We start from the raw sequence: 12,684 nt of genomic DNA on the forward strand, positions 1-12,684 counted from the left end.
CTATCAGCTAGAATCTCTTCATGAAACAAGACAGAAGGTAGGAAGAAGCTGCAAACTCAAAATTCCCTTGCCCTTCTCTCATATCCCACAAAAATCCACAGAATTTTCCATTACGATAGTAGTGAGAAAAAGACAAAATTAAGTATAATTAAAATTGCAAATCAGAAACACGATCTGCTCATGATCAACGGACTCCAAAAGGTGCAGAAGGAAAAATAAGGAGAAATGGAATAAGTACTGACCTACTGCACCAGGCAGAAACCTAACAAAAGAAGTCCATACAAAACAAACATTTGGTTTCCTTTTAAAATGAGGAAAGTAAATCTACCTCACAAAGTAGCTCTAAAAATAGCCAAGAGAGTTCAAAATAAGTAATTTGTAAGCAAAGAACTAGCATTCGTCTAAGTAGTGAGCTAATGAATTTTACCCCAAGACCATATATAATCTCAAAAGTTAGAAGTGGGCTTGTTAAGAGACCCAACACTAAAGCAATGTCAGCAGTTGCTACAATTCTAGTCCATCATATTTCAGTATTTCCAAGCTTTTCTGGACTCCCTAGAGATTCCTTTCCAACTGTGCTAACTGCACCAAGTCTGAAGGAGTCCATTCACACAGGTGATAAAATATTTGTAATGTCAAAGAGATTTAAGTTAGTATGCTAACTCTGTTCCGATCAACTCATCCCTTTTATAAGTGCTTTTTAAAGACTCACGGCTCAGTTCCTTCCAGAAAAGGTATTTCGAGGGTTTTCAAGAAACAAACATACAAAGAAGCCACACCTTGTTTCCCCATTACCACTTTAAATGTTTCTATTACTAACAAGTGAATGGCATGCCTGAACTAGCATTGATATTCCTATCACTGAAATATTAACATCCAAATCAAACAGCAAGCTTTTGCATACATACCACAGATCTAGGAAAATGGTGGGGAGGTGAAATACAACACTGCAAAGGCTACTGGAAAAGAAGGGGGCCGTAAAGATGGTGTTCACATTCCTAAGGAGAGGATAAACCATAGGAAGCTCTTTACGAAGAACAGAAAGACAGAGTCTCGAGAAATTCGGAAGCTATTTCTTACTTATGAGAAGCCAAATACTTTGGAAGGGAGGAAAAACACAAACCTGCCATGCCATACAGCACGGTGCACATTTCATCTTGAACTACTGTAAAAGGTTTCACTGCACGAAAAAGGTACTGGTCACAAAAACCAAAGCAAAGAACCGTATTTATCCCACAGAGAAGCATTAACTGGTTTATAACCAAACACTGAAGCCTCGTAATATTAAAAAGTATGTGACACTGTGGGCTCAAGTGTCAGGAAATACAAATTACAAAATGTCTTACGGGGGGAGGGGCATTCTCATATATTTGTTTCCTTTCATGTATGTCAAGCTAGGAAACAGCTACATCTGGGCGAACTTCCGTTTGATAGACTTTTTGTTCTTTTAGAGAAGACCTGGTTCTCCTTTGAGGACAAATTTGGAATCTTCATAAAAAGAAGTAACTTATTAGTCTTTCAGCTATTTTAAAAGTCTTGGCTCCAAGCAGTGCTTCTCCTATTCACTTTTCTCAAAAAACGAACTGGATGCCAAAACAAGGGAAGAGGACGGCAGGGAACACTGTGCAGAGGAAAGGGAAAAACACATATGAACTTCACAAACATGGTTTATATTCTCTTTGGAAGACAGGACACAGTCTAGAAATATTAGTGTTTCAATCTTCTGTTGCAAAAAGTTAACCATTCAGATTAAACCTGCTCTTTGTGAAAAATACCTTTAAAAGGTACCATTTTGAAATTTTCCCATTCAGAATAAGCTTCAGGGAAACTTATAAAAGGCGTAAACAAATTCTTCAAGCCACAGAAATAAAATACTTAAGGTATTTTTGCTGTTGTGGATTAATCATACACGAACAGCATTTTCAGATAATGAAGGCAATTAAAAACAAATAAAAAAATCAAATAAGAATTCCAGAGAACTGCTAACACCTCTGAATCACACCAGTGCTATACTTAGAGGGAAAGACTGGTGCCATGAAATTCTACATGATCCAATCTCCGCAAATGGGACACGGGAAGAAGATGCCAAGAATTCAAAGCCCATCCATGTTGCATGGAGGAGGCTGACTCAAACATATCAGACATCATCACTTTCCCATCATCCACAAGATGGAAGAGAAGATGGGTCATGTGGCCTACCCTTACTCTACAATGTTAGTTTCTAGCAACCTTAAGCTTCCCAGTTGCAGCCACATTAAAACCCCGGCTCCCTTTCCCTGCAGTAGGTCATGCCATGCAGAGCAGACACAAGGAAGGCTGCAGTTATTTAAAAAAAAAAAAAAGTAAACAGCATGAAGCAAGCTCCAAAGGTGCAAGGCTGAATCAGCTACATTAGCTTACCATATATCTCGGATCTACTCTCCTCTGAACTAGACTTTGTCTTCTTGGAGGAGCTATCTGCACAAGAGCGGGAGAAAAGGAGAGAGATATAGAAAATATGGAGACCAATGTAAGGGGAAAAATTCATGGGGGGGGAAAGAATGAATCATGATCAAGTTAAATCGTGCAAACACAAAGTATGAACATCACAGGTGATAGCACTTAGAACAGTCACGAACAGCACAGGTAATGACATATTTTAAAGATTTATCGAAGAAAAGATAGTGCAATAAAAATATGTTCAAACAAAACAACACATGAATAGTCTACAAAATGTATCATCTGACGATCGTAGAGATGGCAAAAGCACCAAAAGCTGTGATAATCTCATTTTGAAGCACTGCATCCCCTCCGCTAAATCTGTCTTTGGAGACAGCACATCACAGGTGAACAATACAGAGTAAGTCATTCTAACAAGACTAGACTATTTGGGTGCACTTGGGCAGAAACTCATTAGCAAGACAGTAACTAATCATATAAACAAATAAAAGCCACTGAGCCTCATGATGTCAAAGTTAGGTATCAGAAATAATTATCTTTTAATAGAAATCCACAAGTTATACCCCACCACAAAGCCTAAATTGATGATCGGGACTTCATTTTTACCTACTACTCAAGATGCAAGTAAATTATTAGCTATTCACTTCCTATTCTTCCCTGTCTAGATGATAATATTTTTTCAAAATAACAGTTTATACTAAGAATATGAAATATTAGACACCAAAAATATACTTTTAAAAATTAAAAATCGTATTTATAAACAAAAATATCTAAAAAGATATTTTATTTGTGTATCTAAGACCCTAGCATTCATTTACTTTATCTTTTGTCATAGGAACATACAACTGAGTAAAACTGTTATGAGCACAGAGAACACAAATCAGTTTCAAATGACAAAAGCAAAATTATCAAGCATTTTTTTATAAATTAAATACTGAGAGAGTTTATAAGGAGAAAACAAAAGACCGTATTTTACAAAAGGAGTTCAATCTGTATGTATAAAATTAAGAATTTAATAATCAGAAGTCTACTAGCATGAAAACTTTAGGAAAGATCAACATTACTTAAGACTCTCTAAGCTCAGAATACTTGACTGAAGAAAAAGGGATCTCTATTCATTCGCTTACTCTAAAATCGTACGATCATTAATTTTTGAAGTTGGATTTTATCTAATACTCCAATTTACCACAATCACACATGAATTTTTAAATAACTACAGAAATCTGTAGTTGTTACTGCTTTGATTTCATGAATTACTACTGTTCATACTTATGATTCATTTTAACACTAAGTCCTTGGTCTGACTGGAATCTCTAATTATGATATAATAACTATTTCTCTTCTCATGATTATTTTTTTAAAAATCACACTCTACAATGATGCTTCCATAGTGGAATCCATAGTGTTGAGTGTTAAAAACGCATGCAACTCCTCCTGAATGCACAGGTTTTATATTACATCACTGAGGAGGAAGGAGAGTCCTGAACAGACCAAACAGTAACTCCTGGTGTTTCAGGTAGTTCTACAGCTTAAGCTGTATTAGTCTGAACTTCATTACTCTCAAAAGTCTTTGGAAAAATGGTGTTTTACCTGTGGGATCAAAATCATGTGATGCACTGCGCTCAACTTTCTGCTTCTTATCTGTTGGTGACTCTCGGTTCAAAATACTTCCATGCCTAAATTAAAGTAAAGCAATCAAATATTTACTACAAGCAAATCAACAGAATAAAAACTTAATTTAAAAATTGCTGATCAGTTTACCCTATACAGTCTCATAAATCTCTCTAACGCATGTTTTTCAAGAAGTTTTAAATTCAGTCTGTGCTATGTGTAATAAAGAGTCTATTTATTTGGTTATATAAAGTGCTTAAAAATAATAAAAGTAGTATTTAGCATGAAGTCTATTTTATTCTTAGAAACAAATTCTTTCAGTGGTTTTCACAAGTTACTATTATTTCCACCGAACAGGTAAGAAAACAGTGCCTGAAAATAATTAAACACATTCCTCGACCAGACTCTACATATACTATGATCAGGTTCAAAATCACTGTGTAAATATAACATGGATGAGAAAAGTTAAAAAGAAAAAAATCTTAGGCAAGCCTCACTATAGCTCTAGCTACAGAAGTCAGGCAGGCCCAGTTGACACTAGAACTATTATTTTTCCTATGGCCTACCCAACTACAGTGATCAAATAGTGACTGGGCAGCAGATAAGACCCTCAGGGTGACACATACGCTACTAATTAACTGAAATGTCAAGATCAGCATTGGTATCCTGGACCACACTGTCACTAAAAATGACAAAAGCAGTATAATAGTTAGGAATGATATACTACCTACGTTGTAAATAATATTCACAACAACCAGGATGAGAAAGAGATGTTGAAGAACAAGTACTGAGGAAAAGGCATTTAATCCCAGGGTATGAATACATATGGAGATATGGATGTGGGCACAGGCATATTTGACCACTCTGGATTTTTCCCTTTACTGGCTTAAAGTAATTAAGACTGATTCAGTTTGCCAAAGTTCATTAACTAAAGGCAGCTGTAGTTACCCAAGTGATAAAACACATCAAAAACTGGCAACCCATTTGCACTCCCCAAGCTACTCACTACTGAAAACAGTCACAATAGATTTTAAAATTAAATCTCTTCATAGGGAGTGACCTTAACTATCGATTTGAACAAACTTTTAAAATGCTTATATTAAAAACATTGAAAATGTTATCAAAACAATGCTCTCTCCAGAAAAAATATGCAACACCTGTTATATTTTAAATTTGTAAAACATTTTGATATTTTAAACTACTTAATATAAAAAATCCACATTTTCAAAAGCCACAAAAATCCACCATAATTTCGAAGGAATGCTTCTAATTAAGAGTTAACCTGAACATATGAAGGGCAACTGAACAACTTACCTTATAGGTTTTTTGAGGGGAAACCTGAAACAAAGGAAAGAAAAAAAAAATGGGTTAAATGTAGTTATCTCACTGGTAAGACTGTTATTCAATTTATTCATTCTATTAAACCAGAATAAGAGATTTAAATCTTACACTAACTTTCCCAAAGCAAGATTCAACAAACAGGCAGACAAAAAAGCTAGATTCTATTTTTTTAATATCTTAACTCCTTTGTTAAATCTTAAATTTCAGGTGCTAGGAGCTGTCACTAAAATCTAAATATTAAGTGCTCAGCACTATTCTAAACTGTTAACATGTACTATCTCATTTAATCCTTATATACTTATATATACATATACATATTATTATTATTATTTCCATTTTACAGGTTAAAAAGACTGAGGTAAAGAGAAATATCTTACCGTTAAAATATTCTACCTCGTTTCCCTGGCAGAGAAAGTTTCCTCCCTTCCGTCACCCCCTCCCCAACCCTCACAAGATATCTGGGTGCTGATTACTGCTCTGTTGATCTGCATCTACTACCCTTTGATCATAATCAAATCACAATTCTTGTTTATTTACGTTTGGCATTTATAACAGAAATCTAGAGAAAATACCATCGCAGGATTATCAGTTATTAAGAATATGTTCCAAAAGTAGAAAACAAAGGTTACATCTTTTCTTCTTGCAGTTCTATAAGCTATAAAGAACTACTGCATTTCCTCCCGGTTGTCTTTTTTAAAGAAATATTACTGGGGCTTCCTGATAAGAATTTGATGTTACATATAAACACTAAGTCTCTAAGTGTTCCCAAATTTCTTCCCATTCTCCTTTTCAGGTCTGTCCTTTCAGAAATCACCTCAACCTATGGCATTTTACGTAAAGACTATTTAGCCTGCGTAATAAAAACAGGCTTTCTTAAGAATAGCCATAAAATTTTTTTTAAAAAAGGTTATTAGTAAACACAGTAAGAAAAACAAAACAAAACAATGACATTCGAATGACTTTTATTTGTCATGGAGATAGTTTAGTTAAAAAAAGAAAAAACCCTCTAACATAAAAGTTTAATTACAATTTTCTTTAACTCCCACATAAGCCAAAATTGATCCAAAGAAAAAGACAAAGAATCTAAAAACTTCCGTGATAAGTGCACGTTAACTCACAACAAAGTCAGGGAAAAGGGGTTCTGGGGTAAAGAGCACATTGCTCTACTGAATGTACCAATTACAAACGATTATCAGACTTTTAGAAATAGTTCCTAAGAAGTCCATCCCTACTTGTTGGGGAAGTGGGTAGGTGGGAATGTTTTTCAATTTGGAAACAAATATAAAAGTTGGCAGGAAAGAATTCCCAGCTGAGTTTCTGCAAAGGATAATACCTGCAGTTAGCAACCTCAGCCACTCTTCCTGATAGCCATTACAGAAACTCCTACCCCAAAACAATGGCCGCTTGCGTCAGGGGCTGACTGCAACATCCAGGGAGATTCTGGTAAAGAATCCCGGAAGTTCCCAGACTACCGATTGAAAACCAGCTTCCTGAGCGGTTTTCTCTTACTAGGGAATGGAAGAGGAGGGGAAAGAAGATAAAAATGGAATGAAAAGATGAACAAGGACTACTGTACAGGAAAATTTGCTTACCACAATCTACTTACTAAATTCTTAAAGCACAGATGAAGAGCAAACATTTTTAAATCACAATAATTTTTCTCTAATCACTAAATTGCAGTTAGCCCGACACCAGGCTGATGAAACGGTTCCGCACAAAATCCTCTATTTTCAAGTCCTTGTCCATTCTGTAACCCAAGCATAATAAAACTGACAATCTCCTCTAGTTCGATATTTATGTAAAAGAGCTATAGTTGAATGAAGACATTATATTAATGTACTTAATCAAACTGTACCTGGCTTTTGAAAATACCATATTGATGACTTGGGCATTTAGCCAACAATGAACATGTTTGTGCTTATTTACATACACGTGTATGTATTCTTCCAGATGTAAGACAAAGTCCAAGTACTAATATGAAGAACCATAATTTAAAAAGGAAACTGGGGTGCCTGGGTGGCTCAGGTGGTTAAGTTTCTGACTCTTGATTTCAGCTCAGGTCATGACTCAGTTCATGAGTTTGAGCCACACATCAGGCTCTGCGCTGACAGTGCAGAGCCTCCTTAGGATTCTCTCTCTCTCTCTCTCTCTCTCTCTCTCTCTCCTCCCACCCCCACCCCCACTTGTGCATGTGCTCTCTTTCTCAAAACAAATAAATAAACTTAAAAAATAAATAAATAAATAGGAAAGGGTTGTCAAAATTTGAGCCACTGGGATAAGGCAACTAGATGCCCTTACTTTTGATAACCTATATAGCAAGCACACTCATACGCCACAAATCCTAACCAAGGGCCTCAAGCTTATAATTACATTGACTCACTTGACTTCGGGATGCCTTTCTTTCTTTTTTTTTTTAACGTTTATTTATTTTTGAGAGAGAAAGAGACAGAGACAGTCAGACAGAGCACAACTGGGGGACAGGCAGAGAGAGAGGGAGACGCAGAATCCAAAGCAGGCTCCAGGCTCCAAGCTGTCAGCACAGAGCCCAACGCGGGGCTGGAACCAATGGACCATGAGAGACCATGAGACCATGACCTGAGCCGAAGTTGGACACTTAACCTACTGAACCACCCAGGTGCCCCAGGATGCCAGTTTTTTTAAGTTTATTCATTTATTTTGAGAGAGAGAGCATGTGCAGGAGGGGCAGAGAGAGAAGGAGAGAGAGATAATCCCAAGCAGGCTCTGCACTGTCAGTGCCAGGAGCCCAATGCAGGGCTCAAACTCACGAACCCGTGAGATAATGACCTGAGCCAAGATCAAGAGAAGGATGGTTAACCGACTGGGTCACCCAAGTGTCCAGGATGCCTTTCTTACAAGTTCTGAGCTCTAATATTAAAGCCCCAGGTAGCAACACACAGAGGCCTCCCCAAAGTTTTTATTTTCACACTCCACCCATGTGTTATTACAGTATAAAGGGAGTTATGATTTGATAATTACATAAACCCTAACCAAATAAATATTTATTCTAGTAAAACTTCTAATTATAGCCAGGTTTAACTATACATATATACATACACATATTTAAGTATATAATATGTATACACACATACATAATTTTCTAACTGGGATATTCCTTTAAGTTTGTTAAACAGAATTTGTTGTAGATGAAAAAAGAATTGGAAAGGGCCGCCAAACTTAGTGTTTTCACCTATTTGCTTATAATGAAGAGCCTATAAGAAGTCATTTTTCCTTTTTTGATTTTTGTGACAGAAGAGCTAGCCTTTGACACTGTTCCTATGAGAAATGTCCCAAAAGAAAAAATAGAGATTATCACACTCAAACCCTAATTCCTACCCTCTCTCTCCTTCAAGGTAGATATTTTTTTCTTGGGGTTAGTAATGATGAAGAATTTGGGACTCTGGATGGTTCTTAATAAGGGATGATCGAAATGAGGAGAATAAAGTTAAGGATATTTTACCTACATTGTTGGATTGTGGTCGAGTTTTCATTAGCAAACAATGTTGGCTACTAAATTTAGAATTCCAAAAAATTCCATTGTAAGATACATCCTGACTTTAGCAGTGTTAAAATTCAGGGTGAAAAGCCTGTGTACCTTGGAATCCATGACATATAGCACTAGTTTATTGGAATTCATGCCAGTGAGGAGACTTTCTAGACAAAGAACTCTGCAAAATATCTTACAGCTAAGATAATTCTAAGGCTCAATCCTCATAAAGTGATGGCAAATATCAATGCAAAAAATACAGTGTTCCAATACAGTTATAGGCAATGAAAATCACGTGTGATCTCAAGGCCTCAGGAACAGGGATGTCTCAGAAAACAAAGAACAAGGTTCACATTCTAGTTTGAAAAGGCGCTTGCACTTGGGCAAGTTGCTTAACCTCTTTAACAATCATCTGTAAAATAATGATAATCCTACTACCTACCTTACAAATTTGTTTTGAGGATTAGATTAGAAAATGAGGAACATTAGATGAGAAGCACTGCCTAGCACAGAACAACCACTTAATGATTATTAGCTATTAGTTAAAATGCAAATAAAACCTGAACTTTAGAGACATAACTACAAATTAAGTCGAGGAGAAAAATAAACTTAAAGGCTAACAATATTCAAATAGGCTTTCAGTTCAGCAAAATCCACAGAAATGCAAAATCCAAAGCCAATGATGAAACCATAGGTTTAACGTGCCAAGCCATATTATATAAAATTAACGTCAATACTCAAGTTAACAAACTTCCCAGATGCTGCAGGGTAAAAGAAAAGATCAGGTTACAACCAAAACTTTTAATTTTCATGGCAAGTAGGGTCAGTGATTTTTTTTTTAAGGCTGTGAAATTGTGCTGACCATAACTGTCACTTCTTAGCAAGAGAGTGCATTATTTCCACATCGCCTTTAAAATATCAAAATGATTAAGGCATCCCGTGTCCTGGATATAAATTAGGTTTTTTACTTCTCTGTTTCTACAAAATGATTGAAATAGCCTAAAGTACAACACTTAAATTTGAAATTACTCCAACGTGAATACGAACCAGCTAGCTCTACTATTACATCATTTTTCACAAAATAACAAACAAAACAGCTAAAAGGGCATCTGTACCCATAAGTACCCATAAGTATAGGGATTTAGAACATACTGCTGACTTTAGCTAAACTGTTAATTCAAGCTTTAGATCTCTGGACAGTCAGATTCAAAGAACCAAAAGTAGTAATGACCACTACCACTCCTCCCCCTTCAAAAAACACCAGTCGTAGATCCTGTCACCACCTACAATTTATGACTGGCCTGGCTGAAAGTCACTAAAAGAACCAAAAATTATGGAAAGAACAAAAAAATAAAAGTCTGAAAATGACCTACCACTGTACCTTTTTATTAGGATATAGATCCAAAGCATGAAAAGTTGTTAGCTGAGCTGGCAATAAAACATTAGTTACATCAGAAAGACTCAAACAGAAGCTACAGCTGACAGGATGACTCATGGAGAATTTTTCATGGTGTTATTAGTTTTAAACCTCTGGACCTTGCAATACAAAACCACAAAATGACAAGGACCAAGGAGCTCAGTTCTGGTGTAAAATCCAAAAACAATTGTAATTGTAATGTAATGTAAGATCTCAAGCTAACTTCTTAAATATGGTTTGGTATACTGTCACTGTTACTGAAGAACTTGAAACACATGATGACCCTCAGTAAGTGGCTCTTCTTTCCTGGACGTACTTTGACAAATCAAACGGTAAATTCTAAATTATCTTAATTGCCTCTGTCAGATATTGTAAGCTGGACACTGGTTGTTTCGGAACTGAGAAAAGTAGTTCACAATTAATGTAACAGCTTATTTATTACAGGCTCTCATTTACTCATTGATAATCTGGAATAGTATCACTTTTGCAAATATTTCCTGTAAGGTTTCTCAATAACTTTCCTTTGAAATCATGAGTATCACCATTAACTTATACAGTGTCTTTTTAGACTTCAAATTACTCACTTCAAAAAACAAAGAGAACTGCCAGAAAAAAGTATGAGAACCTCAAACTACTTAGTTATTTGCATCCCATTCAACATCAGTCAAACCATCAAATCCATGATTATATGGATCTGGGCTTATATAAACAATAAACTGGACTCAACAGAATAATCTCATGATTTCTAAAATAATGACGATACATAATTTTCATTTGGTAGTGATTAAAATCTCAATCTTGTTTCATGATTCCCTATTTCAGAATTTGTTTGGAGAAGTGGTTCAAGACGGCAGTGCCTGAAGATCCTAAACTCACCTCCTCCCATGGACACAAAATTCAACAGCTAAAATGGAAGAATTTCCTCCGAAAAAGTTCTGTGAAAACTAGATGAACAGTGCCTCTACAACAAAAGATAAAAGGGCCACACTGAGACAGGTAAGGGAGGTGGAGACAGACATGCTCTTGCCAAAATGCCACCCCAGGGGCAGTGACCCACAATTGGGAGGGATCTCAAAAAACATGGAACTTTTTCCAGAAGGGTGAGGGGTTTGTGCCCCACATCAGGCACCCCAACCTGTGGGCCCTGCACCAGAAAGACAAGCCCTCAGAACTTTGTATCGACTAAGATTACATCCAGGAGAACCATAGAAATGTAGGTAATTAAAAAAAAATTAAAACACTCTTAAAGGTCTTGCAGGCAGACTCACTCACCTTGAGACCTAGCACAAAAGCAGCAGTTTGTAAAGTTCCTAGACCACATGTAAAGGAGACCGAATTACTCATCTTAAAGCAACTTCCAGAGAAGAAGGCACCTGATGGTTCTCTCTCCAAGAACAGAGTGTTGGCAGGTGCCATTTTTGTGATCACATTCTATCGTGCTAAGGCTGGCACTGGCGGGCACCGTTTTTATAATCTCCCTCTAGCCTGCTAGTGGAGGTTGGTATCCCCCTCTTCAGTGCCCAACCATGCCACAGCCAGGCAAACATCTCCTTCACCACCTCCAATGCCATAGCCATAGCTCCACCACAACCAGCAGGCATGTACAGAACACACAGGGGATGCCCTTTGAGAGCCTGGCTCTGGTGACCAAGGGGAACGCACTTCTGGGCCTCCGGGTCATCTCCTACAGAAGGCCACTCCATCAATACTAGGAGATGTAGCCGTTTTGCCTAATATATAGAAACGAACTCAGAAACTCAGGCAAAACAAAGAGACAGGAATGGGTTGCAAACAAAAGCACAAGACAAAAACTTCAGAAAACGATCTTTATGAAACACAGATATGTAATCTACCTGATAAAGAGTTCAAAGCAATGGTCATAAAGATGGTCACGAAACTTGGGAGAAGAAAAGATGAACACAGTGAGAACATCAACAAAGAGAAAGAAAATAAAAGGAGGTACCAAAAAAAAGTCACAGAGCTGAAGAATGCAAGAACTGAACTAAAAAATACACTGGAGGGGTTCAACAGCACCCTGGATGAAGCAGAAGAACAATCTGTGAGCTAGAACACAAAGCAACAGGACCCACCCAAACAGAGCAGCGAAGAAAAAGAAAAACAGAAGAGAAAATGAAACTTTAGGAAATGAAGATACGTAAAGGGACAGATAGGATAACATCAAGTGTAATAACACCCCCACTATAGGAGTCCCAGAAGGAAAAGGGAGAGGCAAAGGAGCAGAAAACTTATTTGAAGAAATAATGGTTGAAAACTTCCTCAATCTGGGGAAGGAAACAGACATCCAGGTCCAAGAAGCCCAGAGTTGTAAACAAAACAAACCCAAAGAAATCCACACAAAGCAATATTACAA

General features: G+C 36.8%; 1 protein-coding gene across 7 annotated transcripts in view; it reads right to left on the bottom strand.

Annotated features, from left to right (window-relative positions):
* ARHGEF12 (Rho guanine nucleotide exchange factor 12) overlaps window positions 1–12,684 on the bottom strand; it is a 150,338-nt gene that overhangs the window by 72,633 nt on the left and 65,021 nt on the right. For 3 of the 7 annotated variants that reach the window (XM_078432851.2, XM_078432849.2, XM_078432854.2), the window contains exons 2-4: window positions 5,365–5,388; window positions 4,030–4,115; window positions 2,401–2,457 (exon numbers count right to left, since the gene is read on the bottom strand). In XM_078432851.2, the coding sequence (XP_078288977.2) occupies window positions 2,401–2,457; window positions 4,030–4,115; window positions 5,365–5,388 (167 nt within the window). Of the gene's footprint in view, window positions 1–2,400; window positions 2,458–4,029; window positions 4,116–5,364; window positions 5,389–6,778; window positions 6,830–12,684 lie in introns of those variants that run through there. The other 4 variants (XM_078432852.2, XM_078432850.2, XM_078432853.2 and 1 more) reach the window with 2 other exon arrangements.

Source organism: Panthera onca, chromosome D1 (assembly GCF_046562875.1).
Source record: "Panthera onca isolate mPanOnc1 chromosome D1, mPanOnc1 haplotype 2, whole genome shotgun sequence".
NCBI classification, from domain to species: Eukaryota; Metazoa; Chordata; class Mammalia; order Carnivora; family Felidae; genus Panthera; species Panthera onca.